Source organism: Labeo rohita, chromosome 25 (genome assembly GCF_022985175.1).
Source record: "Labeo rohita strain BAU-BD-2019 chromosome 25, IGBB_LRoh.1.0, whole genome shotgun sequence".
In the NCBI taxonomy this organism is placed as follows: Eukaryota; Metazoa; Chordata; class Actinopteri; order Cypriniformes; family Cyprinidae; genus Labeo; species Labeo rohita.
Genome location: NC_066893.1, coordinates 23,282,194 through 23,305,904, shown reverse-complemented (window position 1 = coordinate 23,305,904; position 23,711 = coordinate 23,282,194). Strand labels below are relative to the sequence as shown.

Genomic DNA, 23,711 nt, shown 5'->3' with positions numbered 1-23,711 from the left:
ATCAAATCAGGTGATTGCACCACACCTAACACCACACCTACAGTAGCCCATAAGAAAATGTAACCAAACACAGGATGGATGTTATCAACAAGAACAAATAAGCTATGAAATCCAATACTGAACCAAATGAAGCAAATTGCAAGTTGTGTCGCTCATTTCTGTGGCGTCTGTCCCCAGATTCAACTTTAAAGGCAGCCACAGCCCAGCTTGATTAAGGTGGGCCAACTGCAGTGCACAAAATAAATTATAATGCATAAAATGATCTGGATCCTGCCCTACACTATTTAGAATGATTTAGGACCCTGTTGGGTCTCCATTACTACTGAAAATTCAAACCCAGTGCCTTGCAGAGTTAAACCCTATAAGATATCGACTGTGTTGTGGGTTCTTTCTGGAGGTCAACACTTCACTCACTGAGACTGATCTTCACCCACCGCTGCGCTGTGTAACGATCACATCGCCTGGTGTCCGGTTCCTAATCCTTTAATCTCTTGGCCCATGGTTGTTTCTATTATCAGGGTTTACATAACACAAGTCCTGCTCCAAAAGTCCCGTAGAGGTCTTAAAAATAAATAATAAAGGAGACAAAACAGTATTTTCAGATGATTCGTAAGTTTTTAAGTCTGGTTTTTGTAAGATTTGACATGCAACATGACGTCTCTGTTGATATTAGCACTTTTATTATATTTATAGGCAAATTAGATGTAAATTAGGTGATTTAGAAACTCTTTTGAAATGTTCAAAGTTGAAAACTTCATTTCCCAGAAGCCTTCAGTGCCTTCACTGTGCTCCCTTAAATACCATGTCACATTGCAAATTCACTATACTGACCTCACTGATAATAAAAACAGAATAATACAAGTAAATTCACTGTCACTTCCCTATTCTGCGTCTGTCTCCCATGATTCTCCGCGCTGCGCGTCGATGAATATTAATAAAGCTGTCGCGACGTTCGATTGGCAGACGTTACGTGGGCTCATTAATATTCAGCAGCAGTTCCACGACGTCAGCGCGCAGTCAGTGCTCAGTGTCAAAGCACGGAGCGCTTATCGCAGAACGGGTCTGGGAGAATTATTACATACATGGTGCATTTCTCCGTGGACTTTCTGCACAACAGTCAATCTTTGGGTTATCAGAGTAAAGCGGTCTACGAGGAAAACATGTGCAACACAGAGGAGAGGTGAGAAAATAACGTTATATGATTATGTTTTACAGTTATGCAACATATGAATTTCGTGCAAGTTTTTGCAGCTGATGATTATGATAATTCGAAATGTCATTTTAGTCTTTTACACGCCATTAATATGTTTAAATACTGAAATATATACTTGAAATGTATTTAATTAAATACACATAAAAATGTATTTAAATAATAATTCATAATATCTGTATATATTCACATTAATATTTATTTAAAATAGTTATATATTAACTATTTAAATGTTTTCTTGCATATTTATATAATTTTATTTTAGTACTCATAGTAATATTTAAATTCTATTTTATATTTTGTTAGGATATATGGATGTAATGTATGAAAATTATGAATGGGCAGGATATATTGTGATGTTCTGAAGGATCAGACTCAGAGAGTGTTACCAAATCCAATTTAATGTCCAGCAGACAGATGAGTGTGTGTGAGAGAGAACTGATGCTATAAATATTTCATCCATAACCCCATCAACTCTATTAGGATTCATGAGCTTGTAACAGGACCAAATTGCTCGCCTTGGCCCAAACTTAATTAGTTTTTCCTAAACAATCTAATTTCCTTTGCGATTTCGTAATCTGGATTGAGGATGGAAAACCCAGCACAGATCACCTGCAAGGACCCTGTTATGAAACACCACTGGCGGTTGTTTTCAATGAAATGTTTGTTTCTATAACAACATTAGCACAAGAAGTGCAGGTGAAAAGCTGATAATGATAAACCACAATAGATCTGAGATTTAAGATATTATGGGCGAGGAATACGGGGACAGAACATTAGACAAACATTACATAAGCTAGTTCATAGAAAGTTCTGTTGTTCAGATGCAAAATAACTGCAGTGGCTGTGTTTATACACCCATTCCCAATTCAAACATCATGGTGAATTCACTGCACCATGCATTTTACGTGAACACGTTTCCTCGCAGGTCAAGGGATGACATCCCAAAACCATCCTTACTCACATTTTATGTGACGTCCTGTTTCTTAACCTCACATTCTGGTTGTGTTTTTGTTGTTTCACTTGGAATCCATCCAGACCTGGAATGCTCAAAAGAGAAGCACTTTACTCAAGAAGGCAGCAGTGCTAAGTATCCGACAAAATAGAAACATGTCAGACTTCTTGTCAAAGTAGGCCGCCTGCATGGGCCTTTGTAATCTGATACGTGAAAAACACAAACCTGCCATGTCTGCTGGTCAGCGATTGGTCCGAAACGCATTCAACTGTGAGTTGAAGGTCGGACGGCACCCTTCGTGTCCCTCTGTAGCCAAATGATAACTGTTTTCCTGGAAGACTCGCAGTATCCTGTTTTGGTTTTGACTGTTTCCTGGTCTTTCTCCAAACACTTACCAGAGCCAGTAATTACTACACTAAAGATTAACCTGAATCCCAGTGTTTAAACAGATCCAGTGCTGGTCCTGGAGGTCAGCTGAAATCAGGAGTGATCTTTAATGACACTGGATTGTTTTGGAGATAGACTCTTCATAAATCAAACATTATTCATGTCTTGTATTACACTCCTGAAAATAAAGTTTCCAAAAGAGTTTTTGCAGTGATGCCATAGAAGAATCATTTTTGGTTCGCCAAAGAACCTTTCAGTGAACAGTTCCTAAAAGAAGAACATTTTTAAAATCTAAAGAACCTTTTCTGCATTTGAAAGGTTCCACGGATGTTCAAGGTTCTTCATAGAACCATTGACGCCAATAAAGAACCTTTATTTTTGAGAGTGTTCTATTGTTCATAATTGGCATTTGAAGTGTTTCTGTTGAAGAAACTTCTTGGGTTCCCTATTCTGAAGAACCTTTCATAGAACAGTTTTTAAAAGAACCATCTTTCTTAGTGTGAAGAACACTTTAGTAACCTAAAGACTTATTTGTTCAATGGAAAGGTTTCTTGGACGGTACAAGTGGAACCAATCAGACAATTTTTGAGGGAAGTTTGTTAATACTTTTTTTCAAGTGATTATTCTTACAATTCTCACTTGGCAAAAATCCCATTATATCACCAGAAAAGCAAGCACAACTTAGCAACCACTCCAAATATCCTAGAAATGTACTACCTGATCTCATGACCAAAACGTACGTGTGGGAACATTTTTGCAAGACGTGAAATTCGTACCAATAAGTACATATTACTGCAGCTTCCAACAGAAATGTCCACTAGAGGCGGTAAAACAGCGAGCACTTTCTAATCGATTTTGTACACAGTTATGATTCGCATATGTTTCGCTTTCCACACGTAACAAGCTTGGTCGGTAGCTCAACCGGTACGGAATTGGGCTTAGGATGCAGAATCCTTGGGTATGAATCCTGTGAAAAACATGACTCCCGATGAAAGAGCTGACAGATGAGATCTGAAAACAAGCTTAAACGGCATGCTTGTGATTGTGTTTTTACGTCACATTCACTTTTGTTCATACTATCAAGTAGGTTTAGGTGTTGTGCAGATGGGACGGAATTTGAAACATCACAAACTGTGGTGACGTACAAAACCATTGTCACATTAAACGTACCATATGTACATACGGGGGGGGACGAATTCTCTTTTAGTGCCACTTTGTGGACATTTCTGTTGGAAAATGCAATATGTACTTATTGGCACATATTTTGCGTCTCGCGAAAACATTCCCACAGGTACATTTTCGTGATGAGACCAAGTTGGAAATATAAGCCACAAGCAAACGTGAAGGACACCTTTGCGATTGTGAAGTTTGCACAGGTGTGCAAGGAAGGAGTTCTTTGAATGTTAAATGAATCTAAGAAAGAACCATAACTGTTTCATAGTTTCTTTCTTTAAAGTTCCTCTGAATATGTTTTGATCCAGAGCATATATTCAGACACGGTGGAAGGTGGGGACGGTCCTTGAATGTCAGAGGGTAAAAGTGTCGGCTTTCAAAACAAGCTGACATTTCACTTACAGATACACACTGCTTCTATATAGAGACCAGGAGCAAATCAAGAACATCTCAGTAGTATATTGAGAAATCGGTCATACTAATTCTTTGTACTTAAGTAGAGTAACCAAAAGGAAAGTAAACAGTAAGAGCTTCACTTGTTTTTTATATGGTCACCATGCAGATTTTGTCACCTGGGATACATGTTTGGTTACCACTACACCTCCCTCCTTTCATTTGCCTGCTGGGTAATCTGGCTCATGAGACGTGAAAAAGCACCCTAGCTTTGCACAGCCATTTCATTTGTGTCAGCGTGCCATAACCATGTCACGCATGGCTGTCAGCTGATAATGGCATAACATATCAATGTTCTGTTTCTTGATCAGCGTATTGCCACTTTGGATCATGAGATCTCATTTTCCTTCATCTAGCTTGGGATGTTTTGCATTTTCTAGAATGCTTTCAATCATAATGAGAGATTTTCGCTGACAGCGTGCGGCCTGGCTCCAGATGAGCCGTCAGATCCAAAGATCTCCCAGCGTGACATGGGGACGTAAATGTCTGTTATTACCATCTCTAAAAGCCAGTGCTGTAACTCAAGCCCTCTGGGATGTGAAATGTTCTCAGCCAAGCTGCTATTTACAGACTTGTTTTCACATCATGTGCTTGTTTGTGATCTGTGCGAGCTGCCTCCCTTCTGTCTAGTGGAAAGTGAAACATCTGTCTCCAAGAATCCAAATATCTCTGCTTACTGTTAGTGTAAACCGGACATCAGGTCAGTTTACGCTTGTGCACAGTGACCTGATGAAGTTTGTGCAAAATCAGCAGGCTACCTGCTTTCAATAAAGTCCAAGATGCCTCCCGAAACTCCAAAAATGCTTATTGCTTGGCTTTTTCAAGCCAACATCAAAGTTTGTCTTGACAAGCTTTTTTATCTAGTTCAGAATACATACCTTTCTGGAATTGATACTGATATTAGTACACTATTTGTTTTACTCCATCTGAATCTCTCAAGTGGCGCCATAGTCTGTAATCAGAGAACTGAGTGTTAATGTGAAAACAGTGCTGCAGAAAATATTACAAGGTGACAGTGTCTGATAAGCCATAAGAACAAATATAGAGAGAGCGAGCCCTTAAAAGTGCCAGCGTTTTACTGAAGCAGACAGTCAGTCTGTTGTTATGCTGTTGGCAGGATGGTATCTGTTATCAGCTGGCACCCTCAGGCCTGTGCCAAGCTGCATCATGCACTTGAGTCATGATGCTGGAGACAAACAGAGTGAAGGTAGCTTTTAGAAGCACATGCCAATTTTTGTTAATGCACTCTAGGATAATCTTACACAGCTGTGAAATGATTTGTTTCTTTCTGTCTTGTAGTTGTGCCGTGCTGGGCTCGAGGCAGCGGGCTCCAGGGCCTCTGTGGTGCTCCTGATGCCCCTCTCCCACTAACGAAGATCCCGGGTGGGCGAGGGACAAGCAGGGATCTCCCTCACAGCGTACTGCACAAGGTAAGAACACAAATTTGTACAAACTTCACATTAAAAAATGTACTGAAAATGTACTCACCCTCAGGCCGTCCAAGATGTAGATGAGTTTGTTTCTTTATCAGATTTGGAGAAATGTAGCATTACATTACTTGCTCACCAGTGAATCCTCTGTAGTGAATGGGTTCTGTCAAAATGAGAATCCAAACAGCTGATAAAAACATCACAATATTCCACAAGTAATCTGCACCACTTCGGTCCATCAGTTGTCTTGTGAAGTGAAAGGCTATGCGCATGTAAAAAACAAAACCATCTGGTCAAAATGTTAGTCCCTAAATAATTTGACATATTCGTTTAGAACTGTTTTAGGCTGTTTTTGCTTGTAAACAGGGCTTAATCTGTGCATATTTCTCTCCTGATTCAGACATGATGAGTTTTTTACTGGAGAAAGCAATATTATGGATAGAGGACTCTTAAAGTTAAAAACACAAGATGTTATCTGATGGACTGGAGTGATGTTGAGATGTTTTTTATCAGCTGTTCAGACTCCCATTTTGACGGCACCCATTCACTGCAGAGCATGTGATGTGAAGTAATACAATTAAGATGTAGACCTAATAATGAAATACACTTATTCTAACACAATATTTAGTCATATTTTGACAAGATTATCTCAAAATTTGGGAATATCAGTAGATATGGGCTATTCTACAGAATTGGTGCAAAGTCAGCGTTTTAAAGAAATGTCTTTTTCCAAAAAATGTGCATGTATGGAAACTGTATAATATCCAAGGTACACATTTCTAGTAATTGTGCAGTTAATACTCAAATTGTATTTTCAGAGTTTTGGAATATTTGTCCTCACTACCAAAACACAGTAATATTAATTTAATTAGAAGGGTTATATTGACCCTTATATTGAAAAGTTTGCTGACATCTACATTGTAAATATTGTTGTACATTGTAAAAAAAATTGTTTTTGCCATTTTATTACAATATTTTTCAGAGGTAAATCAATAACAATTACGTTTTTAACAATATTTCAAGTGTAATTTATGAGATTTGTTGTATTTTGAATCCAGTTTTTCTTTGTAAAAGGCAAAAAGTTGATCATACTGATTTCAAAGTTAAGGATTCATTAGTTTAAATATACATTGAACCAAAAACATAACATCTCAGTTGATAATTCAGTATACTTTTTTTGACAAAACATCCCATGTTTTGGTAGTGACCACATCACATTACAGAATTTTAACTTGCATACTAAAACACTACTAAAACATACTAAAACACAAAAAAATTGCATAACTGTACTAAAAAAAAATGTATTTCCCCCAAATAAAGGACTAGGTGTTCCCATTTGTCACTACCAGAACAATGGTGACATGTTTCGGTCGTGACTGTTCATGGGATAACACCCCAGAAAAACAACGATGTCACTACCGAAACTTCACCAAATGTTTTGGACGTGACGGTTTCAGTAGTGACCATTTTAGGTACTTTTGAACCTAACTCAAAGTTGCTAATCAGCACATGGTTAGCTAGCACAGTTTGGAACAGTGGTACACATATAAAAACTAAATATTATGTAATAACTCCCAAAAAAGTGTGCTTAATTGCAGAAAAAAAGGTGTTCGGTAGTGACGTTCCTTAAAGTTACACACAGATAAGTTTACTGATATTTTAAATATTATTTTGGGTTTCAATAAATAATAGAAGGATCTTAGTAAACATCACAGATCTTAATACTTAAATGCTTTTTAAATGTGTTTTTTGGTTGTTGGGACAGCAGTTTGCACCAATTCTGTAGAACAGCACGTATATTGGTTAATCAATACAGCCCATCTCAGTTTACTACTTTACTACTACAGCATGATCCTGAATAAAAACCCTAAAGAGTAAATGAATACTTTACTCAATAAGACCCTGGGACAGCAAACCATGGCATTTCCAAAAAACACACACAGACAACCAGCCCAAAGGAGGAGCCGGGTGTGAAGAGATCTCTAGAGCTTGTTATTTGTCACGTAGCTCTGTGCCATATTTACAACTAGAGTTTCCATCTGGCCTACATACGCACGGTGTTGGCACTCGGCACTCGAGCTCAGCATACAGCTGACCATGTGTGCGAGACTATAGATGTCAGCACTGTCTGTGTGCAGACATGTGACCGTCTCAAAAAGGTTGAGAGGTTTCGGATCACTCACACCTGTGAAACCTATTGTGTAAGTGACTGTCAGCCTTTCTTGAGCTCATTTATATCAAATGATTGAGTTTAAATATGCCACTCTGGTAATATTCAGACAAAATTAAGGAAAAGGTGTAGGATAACACTGGGCTTATTACCAAAAATACTCCCACATTGCTGAGGGTATTTCCAACTTGCAATACAGATGTCACAAATTCAATACAATGCAGATCTCACATCTGAAAACTGGTTTTAAGGCTGTTTTCAGAAGTCTTGGAAATGATATGTATATTGGTATTACATATTTCTATATGGATGCAATAAGTGACCCTGGACCACAAAACTAGCAGTCTTAAGTAGCACAGGAATATTTACAGCAATAGGCAAAAATACATTGTCAAAACAGTAACAATTATCAAGTTTTCTTTTATGCCAAAAATTATTAGGATATTAAGTAAAGATATTTTGTAAATGTTTAACCGTAAATATATCAAAACCTAATTTTCCATTAGTAATATGCATTGCTAAGAACTTCATTTGGACAACTTTAAAGGCAATTTTCTCAATATTTAGATTTTTTTTTCCACCCTCAGATTCCGTATATTCAAATAGTTGTATCTCGAACAAATATTGTCCTATTCTAACAAACCATACATCAGTGGAAAGCGTATTTATTCAGCATCAGATGATGTATAAATCTCAGTTTCCAAAAATTGACCCTTATGGTTTTGTGGTCCAGGGACACATATTGTGAGAAAAATACAGTATGCTAATTTATGCAACAACAATTGTGTCTGTTTTTGGAATTTTCAGAGAAGCATTAAAAACACAGCTGATATTTAAACAAAACGTAACAGAGTTCTCCATTAAATCTGAAAAGCCAAAGAACAACCTTTGAGCTATAACATTTACCTTTGGGCTTCTATAAACAACGTTCAGACAACAAGCTTGTGTGTAAACACTATGTGCCTATGTCTCCTCCAGGACGAAAAGCTGACGGTGACCCAGGCGGGGTCGGTAAGTGGAGCGCCCCCTGTCCTGCACTTCCAGTACCAGTTGAGCGAGCGACGGTTCTTCTGCTGGGACGCGGTTTTGTCAGACGACGCACTCTACCTGGAAATCCCCGCTGGAGCTCTTCACAATGGCAGCAGAGAAGGGTACGTTGGGTTAATAATCTGTCCCGACACCGGAACCGTATTCGTCTGCTTCTGCATGGTTTGGCTTTAACAGACAGTTTTAGGTCACAGTAGAATGAACGGCTGGTTTAATTTTTTTAGTGAAAAGCAGCTCGAGTTGGTTTTCAGTGTGACGTTTCATCACTGGTATGAGGCTGTGAAATATATAGCCGCTCTTGATGAAAGTTCTTCCAGTCATTTCTCATTTGAGTCCGTTAAATAATGTCAGGCGTTGAGGTCACTGCAGGCATTAGAAGAGTGTTTCACCTTCAGCAAGCAGGTGGTGGACTGTCAGAAAGCTTTAAATGTGTGTGTGTGTTGTTCTGTGGCAAGTACATCTGCATTATTACATAAGGTAGACATTATGTAAAAGCAGCAGTGCGTCACCATCTCTGTCTCTCTCATTACGCTGCAGTTTCACCAGGCTGCTGGAGTTTGCAGAGGAGCAGTTGAAAGTCAGCTACGTGTTCCTGTGGCTTCAGAAAAACAGAGACGATCGATGTAAGATACATTTAAACACACTTTGAAATATTTCGATAATTCTGTCGTCATTGACTCACACTCATGTTGTACCAAACCTAAATGACTTAAGGGATTAGTTCACTCCAAAATTAAAATAACCTTAAAATATTAACTCAACCCTATGTCATCCAAGATGTTGATGTCTTTCTGTCGTAAGTTAAAAAGAAGTGAAGGTTTTTGAGGAAAACATTCTAGGATTTTTCTCCATATAGTGGAATTCATTGGGTCATTTTCTAAAGAAAATAAAAATTAATATACTTTTTAACCACAAATGCTTGTCTTGCACTAGCTGGACTTCATGCATTACGTAATCACGTTGGAAAGGTCATGCGTGACGTAGGCGGAAGTACCGACCCAGTGTTTACAAAGCAAATTTTTTTTAGAAAACGAACGATCGTTTTGCTAGACAGAGTTCTTTGAAGCTGCAATGAAACTTTAATTTAGACTTCCAACCCGCTGATCCCAAATGAAGTCCACTTTTGAAGAAACATCCTGGAATGTTTTCCTTAAAAACCTTTTCGACTGAAGAAAGAAAGACATGAACATCTTGAATGACATGGGGATGAGTAAATTATCAAGTAATTTTAATTCAGGAGTGAACAAGTTCTTTAAAGCCCGTTAACACTAAGAACGAGAACTATAAAGATAACTATATTAGCATCCACACCAACGCATGAAAACGCTGTTTATTAAAAGCGTGCGTGCAGTTTTGTCGTCTGTTGTTTTAAATGCTTGAGTGCTTTAAAGCAGGATAGATTCTGATTGGCTAATCATTCTGAAAGTGATTTAGCTAAAATTGTTTATCTGTTGTTATCGATATATTTGTGGTGTGGATTTACTATGCTTATACAGCTAGAACAATTATTAACTTTATAGTTATCATCTTGGTGTGAACAGGACTTTACTTTCTTCTGTGCAACACAACCACAGATATTTTCAAGTTTTATATTTAAACCCTATAATGAAAAATAAGGTAGCTAGATTCCAAAAATATGGCTCATCCATTCTACTTGTGCACTTTTATAATGGTTTTTGACATTTTTGGAGCTTGACAGCCTTATTATGATTGTGGACAATCTGCAAAAAAAATTCATTGTTTCAAAGCAGCTTCACAGTAATAAACAGGAAAATAACAGAATCGGCAATGCAAACGTATTCAAATATGAGTTGAATTTAAATTTGCTAAAGTCAGTTAAAAGGAAAATTTCACTTCCAGAACAAAAATTTGCAGATAATTTACTCATCCCCACGTCATCCAAGATGAGATTTCAGGATTTCTCTCCATATAGTGCACGTCTATGATGCCCCCGAGTTTGAACTTCCAAAATGTAGTTTAAATGCAGCTTCAAAGGGCTCTAAATGATCCCAGCCAAGGAAGAAGGGTCTTATCTAGCAAAACAATGTTATTTTCTAAAAAAAACAAAAAAAACAATTACAATTGATATACTTTTTAACCTCAACTTTTTAGCCTTATCTAGCTCTGCGTGAACTCTGTGTAATCCAGGTCAATACAGAAAGATTAGGTCAAAAAACTCCCATCTCATTTTCTTCTCCAACTTTAAAATCATCCTTCATCGCTGTTTTACCTTTTTTGGTAATTCCGTTCTGTCACTGGATCGGTACTTCCACAACGATGTAGGACGATTTTGAAGTTGGAGGAGAAAATGAGATGCAAGTTTTTTGACCTACCCTTACTGTCTTGAACCGGAATACATAGAGTTCACGCAGAGCTAGACAAGATGAGCATTTGAGGTTAAAAAAGTATATAAATTGTCCATTTTTTTTTTAGAAAATGACCAATTGAAGCTGCATTTAAATTGCACTTTGGAAGTTCAAACTTGGGGGCACCATAGACGTGCACTGTATGGAGAGAAATCCTGAAATCTTTTCCTCAAAAAATTACTTCTTTATGACTGAAGAAAGAAAGACATAAACATCTTGAATGACAAAAGGATTAAGAAATTATCTGTAAATTTTTGTTCTGGAAGTGAACTTCTCTTTTAAGCATTCATTCACTTCAATTCAATAACCATGTAAGGTTTATCATTTCATAAAACAAGTTCAGTTCAGACAGTGGCAAAGAACTATTTTTCAACATGAGAGTGAGTAAATGATAACAGAAATTTCATTTGGGTTATCTAATCTTTTATACCGAAAAATGACTTTGATACTTACCTTAATACACTAAACAAGCAACTGTCTTTGTCTCCACTTGTGCAGTGTCCATCATGAAGACTTTCCACTACATGGGTTTTGAAGTAGTAAAACCAGGTCACCCGCTGGTGCCGGCCCGACCTGATCTTCTCTTCATGGTCTATTCCATGGACAGCAGCAGTTCTGATGAAGAGTGACCATCACACTCTCACTCTTAAAATGCCCCCACCCCCTTCCTCCCCCTCGATACCTCTGCATCAGTGACTTTTAAGACAGGGGGAGGGGCGGAGCTGAGCCCACTAACACTCTGATTGGTTCAGCTTCCATTATGATCCCACCGATCGGTTCTGATTGGTCGTTCCATCAGCGGGAGGTGGGGTGGTGCTAACGCAGAAATCCAGCATATCCTCTCTGTTAATTCACACCATATATCAAACTGTCTATACTGTCGTGTACACTACGTATGGAACATTCAGAACAGGATACAGATCGCAGACACGGTAGTGATAACTTTTACAGAAGGGAATGGATTTGTAACCAATTGTAGACTGTTTCCACTGGCTGATAATGGTGAAAACCAAAGAAATGGTTTTATCTTTGGTTTATTCCAAACTGACAGTCTCTGTTCTGGTTTTACTCTTCTTTAGGAGTTTCAGCTGAAACTTTCACTAGTTAATCATTCAATGTTCTCAGAGGAAACAAGCTGAATAGCTCTTAGCAACTAAGACTCGACTTCAACAGCGTAGTTCGCCCTTCAAACACTTGTTTGCATTTATGCTGTGTTCCATTCAAGTCAGAACTTCAGAATTTCAAACTTCCAATATACAAAAGTGCAATAGAATGCACTTCAAAATGCAAAATTGTATGAAAACTGCGAGATGTGCACAGTTGATGTTAAACATTCAGTTTTGAGCTAACAAAGCACATCAATAAGACAAAGTTGTCCTCATTATATCAAACGCTGCAGTAACAGATGTGTAAAACAATAAATGATCCTCACTGTTGATGATCACACATTTGCATATTACTATTTTATATATATATCATCCAAACGTCATGCAGTAAACAGCTTATTTTGCCAGTTAAAGATATTGGATGGAACGCAGCATTCTAGCGAAGTTCATCAAAACAGTGCATCATTCCAGACCCCAACAAGGCACTTGAGTTTAAGTTTAGATTGAGTTTAGTTTGTGAGGTTTGCTTTTAACAAATTCTTTTAGTAGAGGTTGTTCAATCAGGCTTTTTATTCTTTAAAAACAAAGCCAGACATGAAAACTTCTAGATGCATGAGCATGTTTGTGATGAAGTCATTCTAGTTTTGAAAATCCTGAAGCTCCTCATTTTTATTTAGGGAGATGCAGAGGTCTTCTACATGAGTCTTACTGTAGTCCATCACACCTTTTGTCTTCACCATCCCAAACCAACAGGAAACATGAGAGCGAACCAACCCCACCCTCAGCCCCTCAGGGGCTTTAACACAAGCACTTTAGGAAAACACAAGCAATTCAGCCCACGGTGCATCGCACATCCGTTACAGCGAGATGTGCTTCGAGCCGTCAAGACGTCTTGCGGTGTTTAGTGAACTTGACATACTTGCCAAAGATAATGGTCTCCATTCAAAGAGAACGCCTCAAGTTTCATTCAGATAAGACTGGTGAATCTACCGTAGCAGCACCTTCAGATAGCAGGCTTGGTCCCGGCACAGTCAGGTATAACATGCAAAAACATTCCCTGAAACGGAAGCCTCTGTTTCTTTGATTCTTTGTCATCTCTGTGGATAATTAGGTGCAATGCAGTTCTGTATACTTCTGAGCGGGATGGCCTTTAGGTTTTGCATGTGTAAATAGATCTTACCTTTCCTCATGGGCTGTGACAATAAGCTTTTAGAGAATGTTTTTTGTTCATCCACTTAAAATTTTATTTTTATCTATATGATTTATTTTGTCTATACTGGTTGATTTTTTTGTAGTGTAGAATTTAGATTAAATCAGATATCATTTAATGACAATCTACACTTGTATACCTTGAACCTTTTCCTTATGTCCAAATAAAACACGTGACAAAACAAAACTTAATGACTTACCTGTTTTTTTGTTTTCCCCACATATGAAGATTATTCCAGATGAATTCTTTGTCATGAGCTGAAAAGAGAAATAAGATGAAGTTATGAATGTTGAATATTGTGGAAACAAGGGGTAAAAAAGTAAACTTTAAGACTAAACTACTGCAACTGGACTAAGTAAAAATGTGTATTTTTAATTAATTAATTAATTAATATCATTCATAGCTCCCCAATGTCATTTATATTAAAAACAAACCATCGATCTTGTTTCAAAACCAATCTATGATAAGAAATCTGTTAAATATATTTATCATAATTAAATTTAGCTGCTAATGAGTTTAGTTTGTACACATTTTGTGTACTGTTAATAAGAAACAGATAACATTCACCAGAAAATATTACATTTAGCATAAGGTTTCTACAACCAAACTACATTTCCCATCATTCTCTGTGGCAACACTATGGTAAAATCCACAGAGCATAAATAACACACCTATGCATGGCACAATTAATCACATTAATTGTAAAATGTTCATACCGTACGATAATTAACCATGATGAAACAGTGAAAACCAAAAAACATGGTTACTGTAGTTAAACCGTGGAAACTACACATTAACCATGGTTTTGCTACACTATATAGTTCAACCATAGTATTTGTTGTAAAACTGTGGTTATACAAATGGCAGTCAATATGCCGAAAAACCACTACACTTTTACCATCCACCTTATTCTTCAAATCGCCTACAGGGAAATAATTAGAAGAATAACAACATGCAGTAAACAGTAAAGCTGTTTGAACTACAAACCAGTGTGTTCATAATTAAGATAATGCATGTATTATCTTAATTTTGAACACACTGGTTTGTAGTGCAAACTGTTTTACTGTTTATTTTAATTTAAAATAATATGGTAAGACACACCAATTTGCATATAAAACATTATCAGTTGCTTAAGGACTAGTTTTTTCCCCCTTTGTTGGTATACTTACTATTTGTTGCTTTTTACAAGAAGATGAAGACTGTTAATATCAATTCTAAGCTTTAAATTTGAATAGCGTTTAGAAATACACTAAGAGCCCTGGTGAAAAAAAACAGCACATGCTGGTAGGTATGTTTTGATGCTGGGATACTGGTTAAGTATGTTTTGATGGTCATGCTGGTCATGTTGCTGGTCAAGGCCCAGCATAACCCAGCAAAGGACCAGCATAAACCAGCAAAGGACCATCTTAATCCAGCAAAGGACCAGCATAAACCAGCAAAGGACCATCTTAATCCAGCAAAGGACCATCTTAATCCAGCAAAGGACCAGTTTAATCCAGCAAAGGACCAGCATAAACCAGCATCAAAACATACCTACCAGCATATGCTGTTTTTCTCACCAGGAAGGCTAGTTATATATCTCCTCAAAGCTAACACAAACAGACTGAACCGAAGTCTAAATATTTGCTTGCTTATGTCTTAAAACTCATTTGAATTCGTTCTCTAGACATGACTTAATAGCGTCTTGAAAAACTATCTGAAAGCAGTTTATTTTGGAAGTACCTTCATTTAAATTCGCTGACTGACTCTTGTTGACTGACTGAACTGAAGAGCGTCTATCGCCGTAGGCCACATGCCCTTAACGATCCGTGCTGGGTTACATCACAGTAATCTCGTCCATTAAAATGACCTACATTTTGGCAGTCTGGAACACGTTAACATTTCTGTGCTGCCAGGTTACTGTGCGAGCTCGTCATTGTGCTCAGGTCAGACTTCTGAGCCTGTAATCCGTTCCCGCACTTATGCAACACGTGCCGAATATTCCCGCGCTTCTTAGAAAGCCGGCAAAATACGCCAAGAGTCAGTCAGAAATCTGGTTAATCCGCCATAAAAGACCTACCTTTTGATATAAGAGCCTTAACTCTTATATCACACATAAAATGTTATTTAAACATCTTGCAACAATTTACCGTAATAACCAAGTCATTTTATAGAGCTTTATACAAAGTAGTATAGTAAACAGTCTCACTAAATGTATTAAATATGACGTCTAACCTGATTAAGGTCTATAAATTGACTAAAATGATATATTTTTGTTTCATTGTAGTAAAATTGACTGGTATCTATGGCATTTTAGGGTTACCATAGTAGTTTTTTTTTTTTTGTAAAGGTTATCCGGGCACAGAAATGCGGTCTAAACCCACACCACCCTGAAAGCTCTTACACAACACAACAAATTTCCAGAATTTCCGCTTCAACATTTTATCTGTTATTCAACATATAACCACCCCTATCATAAACACCAGATGTGGACATTAAATGAGTAACCTTCTAGACAGTGTTGCCAAGTCTGCACTTTTCATGCAAAATTGGGCTACTTTAACAATGTTGCCATTCGTTGTTTTTCATGTCCGTGGGTTGAAGCGACCCTGATAATGTGATATTTCGCTCCTGAAATATGAATTTTACCAGGGTAACCCCACCAAAAAACGTGTATTTTACCCTGTGGAATGCAATTTTTATGGGGGACCCCTCCAAAACGCTAGTTTTGGGTGTGTTTTGTCATAAAAACCTGGCAACCCTGCTTCTAGAATATTGTCACTCAGAATGTGCATTTGATTAAAAGAAACAAAACCACTAGACATGTTTATCTTTTCGTTTGGTGTTTAATAAAGAAAATGACAAATCAACAGACAGAGCAGTATGAATTTCTCTGGGAATCTCAGCGGGTGTTTGCATTTTAATAGAAAACAAGTGCAGGCGTTTTATTTGTCTTTCTCCTTCTGTTCTTTCTCTTTCTTGTCTTTCTCAGCTTTGGCCTCTTCTGCTTCGTGTTTCTTGATGAGCTCTTCCACTTCCTTCTGCTTGAGGACTTTGATTCTGGTCTTGCCGTTCTCTCGTGTCAGCGTGGCGATCTCCACTATGAAGACAGACAGAAAAAAGAAAGCAATTAGATGTTTGTCCATAAAATTGGAAATTTTAAACATCTGTGAATGAGTGTGCAACTGTACATAATAGTTTCAAGGTCACAAATAAAGTCACAAAAGCAATAATTCCTAACATTTTTCAATATATAATTGTGATTTAATAGTAAAAAAAAAAAAAAAAGGTCGCAGCCAAAACGTAAAAAGCATTGCATTTACAGAATGTCTGTTGTTTAAAGGGATTGTTGTTGTATGACCGTTCTGACTGCAGTGTGTTTGCTACTGCAATCCAGCACGTGATCAGCTGCATTAAGCTGAGAGCTCAGATGGATTGTGGGTCTGTATATGGTGTCATGATCATTCATAATGCAGAAGCCTGCTCTCCGCCAGACTGCTTCAATCTACTGGCTTCGTCTGTGTGCTAAAACATTTATTCCATCTCTGTCCTGCCAAACACACACCCTTCTCTGCTGAGAGCTTGCTGACGTCCATGGTCTTGTTCAGCACTTTGACGGCAAGAGCGAGGGCAGACGACAGAGTCATCTCTCCTTCTTTATAGTCCTGCTTCAGCATTGACACAGCAGCCTAAAACACACAGACACACACTTTAAGTCTCCGAACTGAGATGTTTTGATATCTTTTTTTGTCAGAGAACAGAAGAAAAGTCTTGAATTAAGGAGAGGTGCCTCATTGCCATCTACTGGCAGATTTGTGATATTATTGCAGTGCAGTAGCAGATGGACATGCTGATTGGTCATAAATTTTTTAATAAGCATGAGTAAATCACTCAACTTTAAGAGGAAACATTTATCCCAACATGCACCCTTGCAGTTTTACAAACAAAAAGTCAAGTTTGACAAGATCTACACTACTAGTCAAAAGTTTTTGAACAGTAAGATTTTTAATGTTTTTTAAAAAAGTCTCTTCTGCTCAACAAGCCTGCATTTATTTGATCTAAAAAGTAGCAAAAACAGGAAATTATTTGAAATATTTTACTATTTAAAATAACTGTTTTCTATTTTTATATATTTTAAAATCTAATTTATTCCAGTGATTTCAAAGCTGTATTTTTAGCATCATTACTTCAGTCACATGATCCTTCAGAAATCATTCTGATGCTGCTCAAAAACATTTATTATTTTGTTTTTCAGGTTTTTTGATGAATAGAAAGCTCAGCTTTTTAAAAAAATATATATCTTTTGTAACACTATAAATGTCTTTATCATCACTTTTGATCAATTTAAAGCATCCCTGCTAAATAAAGATATTAATTTCTATAATTTCTTACCAAAAAAAAAAAAAAAACACTGTACCAACTCCAAACTTTAATGCTGATCTATGGATCTTTCTATTCAAAGAATCCTGAAAAAAATTACTCAACTGTTTTAAATATTAATAATAATAAATGTTTCTTGAACAGCAAATCAGAATATTAGAATGATTTCTGAAGGATCAAGTGACACTGAAGACTGGAGTAATGATGCTGAAAATTTAACTTTGATCACAGGAATAAATTACATTTTAAAATATATTCAAATAGAAAATTATTTTAAAAAGTAAAAATATTTCAAAATGTTGCTGTTTTTGCTGTACTTTGGATCAAATAAATGCACGCTTGGTGAACAGAAGAGACTTCTTTAAACATTAAAAATCTTACTGTTTAAAAACTTTTGACTGGTAGTGTACATGATTAGTAACAAAAACAGTGTAAAATGCTTTGTGAGGACATCTAAGAACACTTTGAAGCAATTACTCATGCATATTCTGTTTAGATTTTTTAAGAGAAAAATCTAGTAGATCTTTAATAGACAAATATGTTAAATGGAGCTGAAAATACTACTTTCATTGGTTGCTGAAACAATGAGCCAAAATGTTCAAATATAATTTCATATACTACCATTCAAACATTTGTTAAAAATACAGTAAAAACAGTAATATTGTGAAATATTATTACAATTTTAAATTGTTGTTTTCTATTTGAGTATATCATAAAATATAATTTATTCCTGTGAATCATTTTCAGCATCATTATTCCAGTCTTCAGGGTCACATGATCTTTCAGAAATCATTCTAATATGCTGTAGAGTAGTAATGAGTAGTAATGGCTAAAACAGTAGTAATGGCTATTTGGGTGATTTGATTCAAGTGATCAAAGTCCAAAATAAATTGGACATTCTAGAACTAGTTTGGCAGTTTCAGACAAACAAGACAAAGAAGCGTTCTGTTTCCAGCAAAAGAGTCTGTTTCACTCACTGCACTGTTGTTGCCGATGCACGTGGCTTTCCAGCCTCCATAGTTTCCGCTGGGGTCACTTTGGTAGAGCTGGAACCCGTAGTGTTTGTCCCATCCCATATACAGCAGAGACACACCGAAGGGCCTTTTACCTGATAAATCACAAGTACGGTTTATATTCCACAGGCAAAAACTTCACCAGGGTCATGTTAGAAATAAATCAAAATGTTTTTAGATTTTTGTACCTCCAAACTGTGTGTAGGCCTGTTTGATGTCACACAGGGCAGTAACCAGCTGCTCACAGGGAATGGGCTCCTGATACTGCAGCAGGTACCTGCACACACATTATCACATATTAAAGCAATCCAGATGTGCACAACAAACCACACGTTTTAACAGGAGTCAAAATGATGCTTCACTCACCTCTGTGCGATGAGTCTCAACTCGTTCGTGAGGACGTTGGCGTCTGATGTAATTCCCGCTACGCTGCATGCCATGTCTCTGCATTAAAGAATCACAATATACCAGTGCTGTTATTATAAACTATAACAAACTATTAAAAATCATTTTCAGCAACCAAAATAAAGCTGAAATAAAATAGAATAAAACATAAATATTCAATTTTAAATTATAATAACTTCAAATCGATTCACTTCATATATTTTTATAACATTTATTTCACTTTTTAAATATTAAAACAACTACTCCCATATCCAAACTAAATAATAATGATTCCTTAAAAAAATCTGAAAATTAAAAATATATTTAAAATACAAAAATAAAAGCAAAATATTAATAAACCCTATAATATGTAAATAATACTAAACTGACATACACACTTACAGAAAGAGATTTCTCAAGCACAGAAACATAATTAAATATTAATTCTAAAAATTAATTTAAAATACTAAATATTAATACAATTGCTCCTAAACTAAACTAAAAAAAAAAAAACAAACAAAGTAACAAAATTACTAAAACCTTAAGTAAAATTAAAATAAACTAGAAACAGAAAAAGTTAAGCTAATTCAAAATAGTAGTAATCCCTATAATAGCATATTAAAAATCCTAAAATGACACTTCCATACACTTAAAAAAAACAGATGTCTTAAGGACAGGAATGTAATTAAATACTAATTTTAATATTAAAAACAATTAAATGTTTTTTTTTAAATATTAACAATGTATCCATTAAAAATATATTGGAAATACAAAAATAAAAGCTCATTCAAAATATTAGTAAATGTAAATAATACTAAAATAACACTGACATACACACTTACAGAAAGAGATTTCTCAAGCACAGAAACATAATTAAATATTAATTCTAAAAATTAATTTAAAATACTAAATATTAATACAATTGCTCCTAAACTAAAATAAAAAACAAACAAACAAAGTAACAAAATTACTAAAACCTTAAGTAAAATTAAAATAAACTAGAAACAGAAAAAGTTAAGCTAATTCAAAATAGTAGTAATCCCTATAATAGCATATTAAAAATCCTAAAATGACACTTCCATACACTTAAAAAAAACAGATGTCTTAAGGACAGGAATGTAATTAAATACTAATTTTAATATTAAAAACAATTAAATGTTTTTTTTTTAAATATTAACAATGTATCCATTAAAAATATATTGGAAATACAAAAATAAAAATTCAAAATATTAGTAAATGTAAATAATACTAAAATAACAACATACACACTTACAGAAAGAATGAAACATAATTAAATATTAATTCTAAAAATTAATTTAAAATACTAAATATTAATACAATTGCTCCTAAACTAAAATAAAAAAAAACAAACAAAGTAACAAAATTACTAAAAAAGTAAAATAAAATAAACTAGAAACAGAAAAAGTCAAGCTAATTCAAAATAGTAGTAATCCCTATAATAGCATATTAAAAATCCTAAAATGACACTTCCATACACTTAAAAAAAACAGATGTCTTAAGGACAGGAATGTAATTAAATACTAATTTTAATATTAAAAACAATTAAATGTTTTTTTAAATATTAACAATGTATCCATTAAAAATATATTGGAAATACAAAAATAAAAGCTCATTCAAAATATTAGTAAATGTAAATAATACTAAAATAACACTGACATACACACTTACAGAAAGAGATTTCTCAAGCACAGAAACATAATTAAATATTAATTCTAAAAATTAATTTAAAATACTAAATATTAATACAATTGCTCCTAAACTAAAAAAAAAAAAAACAAACAAAGTAACAAAATTACTAAAACCTTAAGTAAAATTAAAATAAACTAGAAACAGAAAAAGTTAAGCTAATTCAAAATAGTAGTAATCCCTATAATAGCATATTAAAAATCCTAAAATGACACTTCCATACACTTAAAAAAAACAGATGTCTTAAGGACAGGAATGTAATTAAATACTAATTTTAATATTAAAAACAATTAAATGTTTTTTTTTAAATATTAACAATGTATCCATTAAAAATATATTGGAAATACAAAAATAAAAGCTCATTCAAAATATTAGTAAATGTAAATAATACTAAAATAACACTGCCATACACACTTACGAAAAGAGATTTCATCAAGCACAGAAACATAATTAAATATTATTTTAAAAAATGAAATTTTAAAATACTATATATTACTACAATTGCTCCTAAACTAAATAAAAATGTTAGTAAAACAAAAAAACAAAGTAATAAAACAACTAAAACTTAAAAGTAAAATTAAAATAAACTGAAAAGAGAAACAAGCCAATTGAAAATATTAATAAACCCTAACAGCATATAAACAATACTAAAATAACACTTTCATACACCTAAAAAAAGATTTCTCAAGGACAGAAATGTAATTCTAATATAAAATACTAATACTAATTCTAATATAAAAAAATAACTAAATATTAATTTAAAATATTAAAAATGTATCCATTTTCTCCCATATCTAAACTAGAACATAATGATATATTTAAAAAAAAACAGACAAAAGAACAAAGACAAAGGCACATAAACAACAAAATCTGAATAAATCCAATAATAGTACAAAAATATTTTTTATATAATTACATTTTATTTAATTTTAATTAATTATGACATATTTTTGAATATATTTTAATAATTTGTTTTTTTTTTATTAATTTTAATTTTACTTATTTAAGTAATTATAATTCTAAATATTAATTCCTTCCCTATTAGAACTTCAACTCCCCTCAGTAAACCTCAAAAGCCATAATTATTAAATAATTTGTGCTCAATTTGTGCTTGAAAATGATCTGAACCCAAATCTATCAAATTCCATATTGCAAACACGACTCACTCGTTGAGTTTGTAAATCTTCTCTGAGAAGAAAACCTCGTCCAGAAGTTTGTGGATGTTCCTTCTCTCAGCCGCCAGCAGCACACCGTCATTGGCCAGGATGCCCAGACAGGTGCCAGCGTGACCGATGGCCTCCATGGCATATTCTACCTGATACAGACGGCCTGCCAACAACACACCACACATAAACTGAGACAATCTCCAAATGACAAGAAATCAACATTTATGATAAAAATAAAACAATAAAACAGTAGATATGGGGTCTCTCACCCTCTGGAGAGAAAATAGTCGTCCTTGAGTCATATCTCCGAGACTGTTAAAACAAAAACAAATTGTGAGTTATAGAACATAAAGTTAATCAATACACTTAATCAATTAATAATGCAACACTTACCATAGTGCCCTTAAATAAAATGAATCCTGCAAAGAAAAAAAGCTTAATTGATCAGTAACAGATTGCACATACATTATAATTAAGAATTGTTATATTTATTAGGTTTAATAATTTGTACTGCTGTCAAAATCTTAAGAACTTAAACACTTAATGAGTAACAAAATGAAACAGAAAGTAGCAGAAAACACGCTCAAAAACACATCCAACCTACCAAAAACGGTGATTTTACTATATTAAATTAATATAAATGAGATATTGAAGCATAACTGTGAATTTTAAAGCTGCTTTCAGTTTCTCATGTATGAATGTGTTTTAGCTTTAGCATTAGCACCTGCATATCAGCATGAAGCAGCAACTTTTCATTTCATTTAAATGTATCCTACGCTCTGTTATTCTTACATCAGCTCAACTTTTCACACATGCACAAAAGGCTTTACTTTGTGATAGGCATCATATATAGTGTGTAAAATAGAGTAAAGTATTAATATTTTCATACCTAAAGCCTGTGTTCGCGCTGTCTGTTCACTGTTGCGGCTCCGACTCCGCTAAAGAATCTCACTGCTGCGAGAAGCGCATCCACTCAAGATTCACTTCCATGGTCGGTCACGTGTGTTACGTGAAGCGATCTGATTGGTTCCCTCTTTAGTTAGCGGCAGCGGTAGTTTGTAATTTAGCTTTTTTATGTTATTAAATAACAAATAAAAATATGACTTGTAACAAGCTGTAATTACAGTAAATTTGCACTACTTTCAAATACCATCCAAACATTTTTTAAATGTCTTTTATTTGTAGAATTATTGTTCCGCATAGGGATATCCCTCAATTAAGTATTATCTGAATAAAACTATGATAATCTAAGTATAGAGCAAATCAGACAATTTCAGTATGTTTTTACAAATTACGTACATCAATTTTCCCCAAAACTATAACTGATGCACTGTGTTGTGTGCTTTAGATACACTAAAAAGAACTGGTTCATAAGAGTCGTGTGTTTAGAAAATCAGACTACAGTTGCACTGTACGTTTTTGATTCACTAAAAAGAACCGGTTCATAAGAATCACTTGTTTCTGAATCTGATTACTGTCTGATGCTGATCAAAGTGGACGAGCTAGACTGAATATGCTCTACATCTTTCAGAAATGACTGGTTTAGTTCCACAGCGCCCCCAGTGTAAGGAAAGC

General features: G+C 34.9%; 2 protein-coding genes across 2 annotated transcripts; one reads left to right on the top strand and one right to left on the bottom strand.

Annotated features, from left to right (window-relative positions):
- The first annotated feature begins 1,017 nt into the window (after nt 1-1,017).
- Nucleotides 1,018-13,693, top strand: oaz2a (ornithine decarboxylase antizyme 2a). The gene is given in 6 exon segments (XM_051099701.1): nt 1,018-1,180; nt 5,478-5,529; nt 5,531-5,608; nt 8,757-8,929; nt 9,363-9,448; nt 11,690-13,693. Coding segments are annotated over 6 exon segments (618 nt in total). The 5' UTR covers nt 1,018-1,082; the 3' UTR covers nt 11,821-13,693.
- A 2,619-nt stretch (nt 13,694-16,312) lies between these two features.
- Nucleotides 16,313-23,115, bottom strand: psma4 (proteasome 20S subunit alpha 4). Its single transcript, XM_051100391.1, has 9 exons — nt 23,026-23,115; nt 22,530-22,555; nt 22,406-22,448; nt 22,137-22,299; nt 19,246-19,323; nt 19,068-19,156; nt 18,844-18,974; nt 17,052-17,175; nt 16,313-16,586 (listed from the first exon to the last, which is right to left on the bottom strand). The coding sequence occupies exons 2-9, from the start codon at nt 22,530-22,532 to the stop codon at nt 16,432-16,434; spliced, it is 786 nt and encodes a 261-aa protein (XP_050956348.1). The 5' UTR covers nt 22,533-22,555; nt 23,026-23,115; the 3' UTR covers nt 16,313-16,431.
- Nucleotides 23,116-23,711: the final 596 nt, after the last annotated feature.

Coding starts and splice junctions, on each gene's coding strand:
- psma4 (XM_051100391.1), bottom strand. Junction 19,157..19,245: donor TTGAGACTCATCGCACAGAG/GTGAGTGAAGCA, acceptor ATGTGTGTGCAG/GTACCTGCTGCAGTATCAGG. Junction 18,975..19,067: donor GGCCTACACACAGTTTGGAG/GTACAAAAATCT, acceptor GTGATTTATCAG/GTAAAAGGCCCTTCGGTGTG.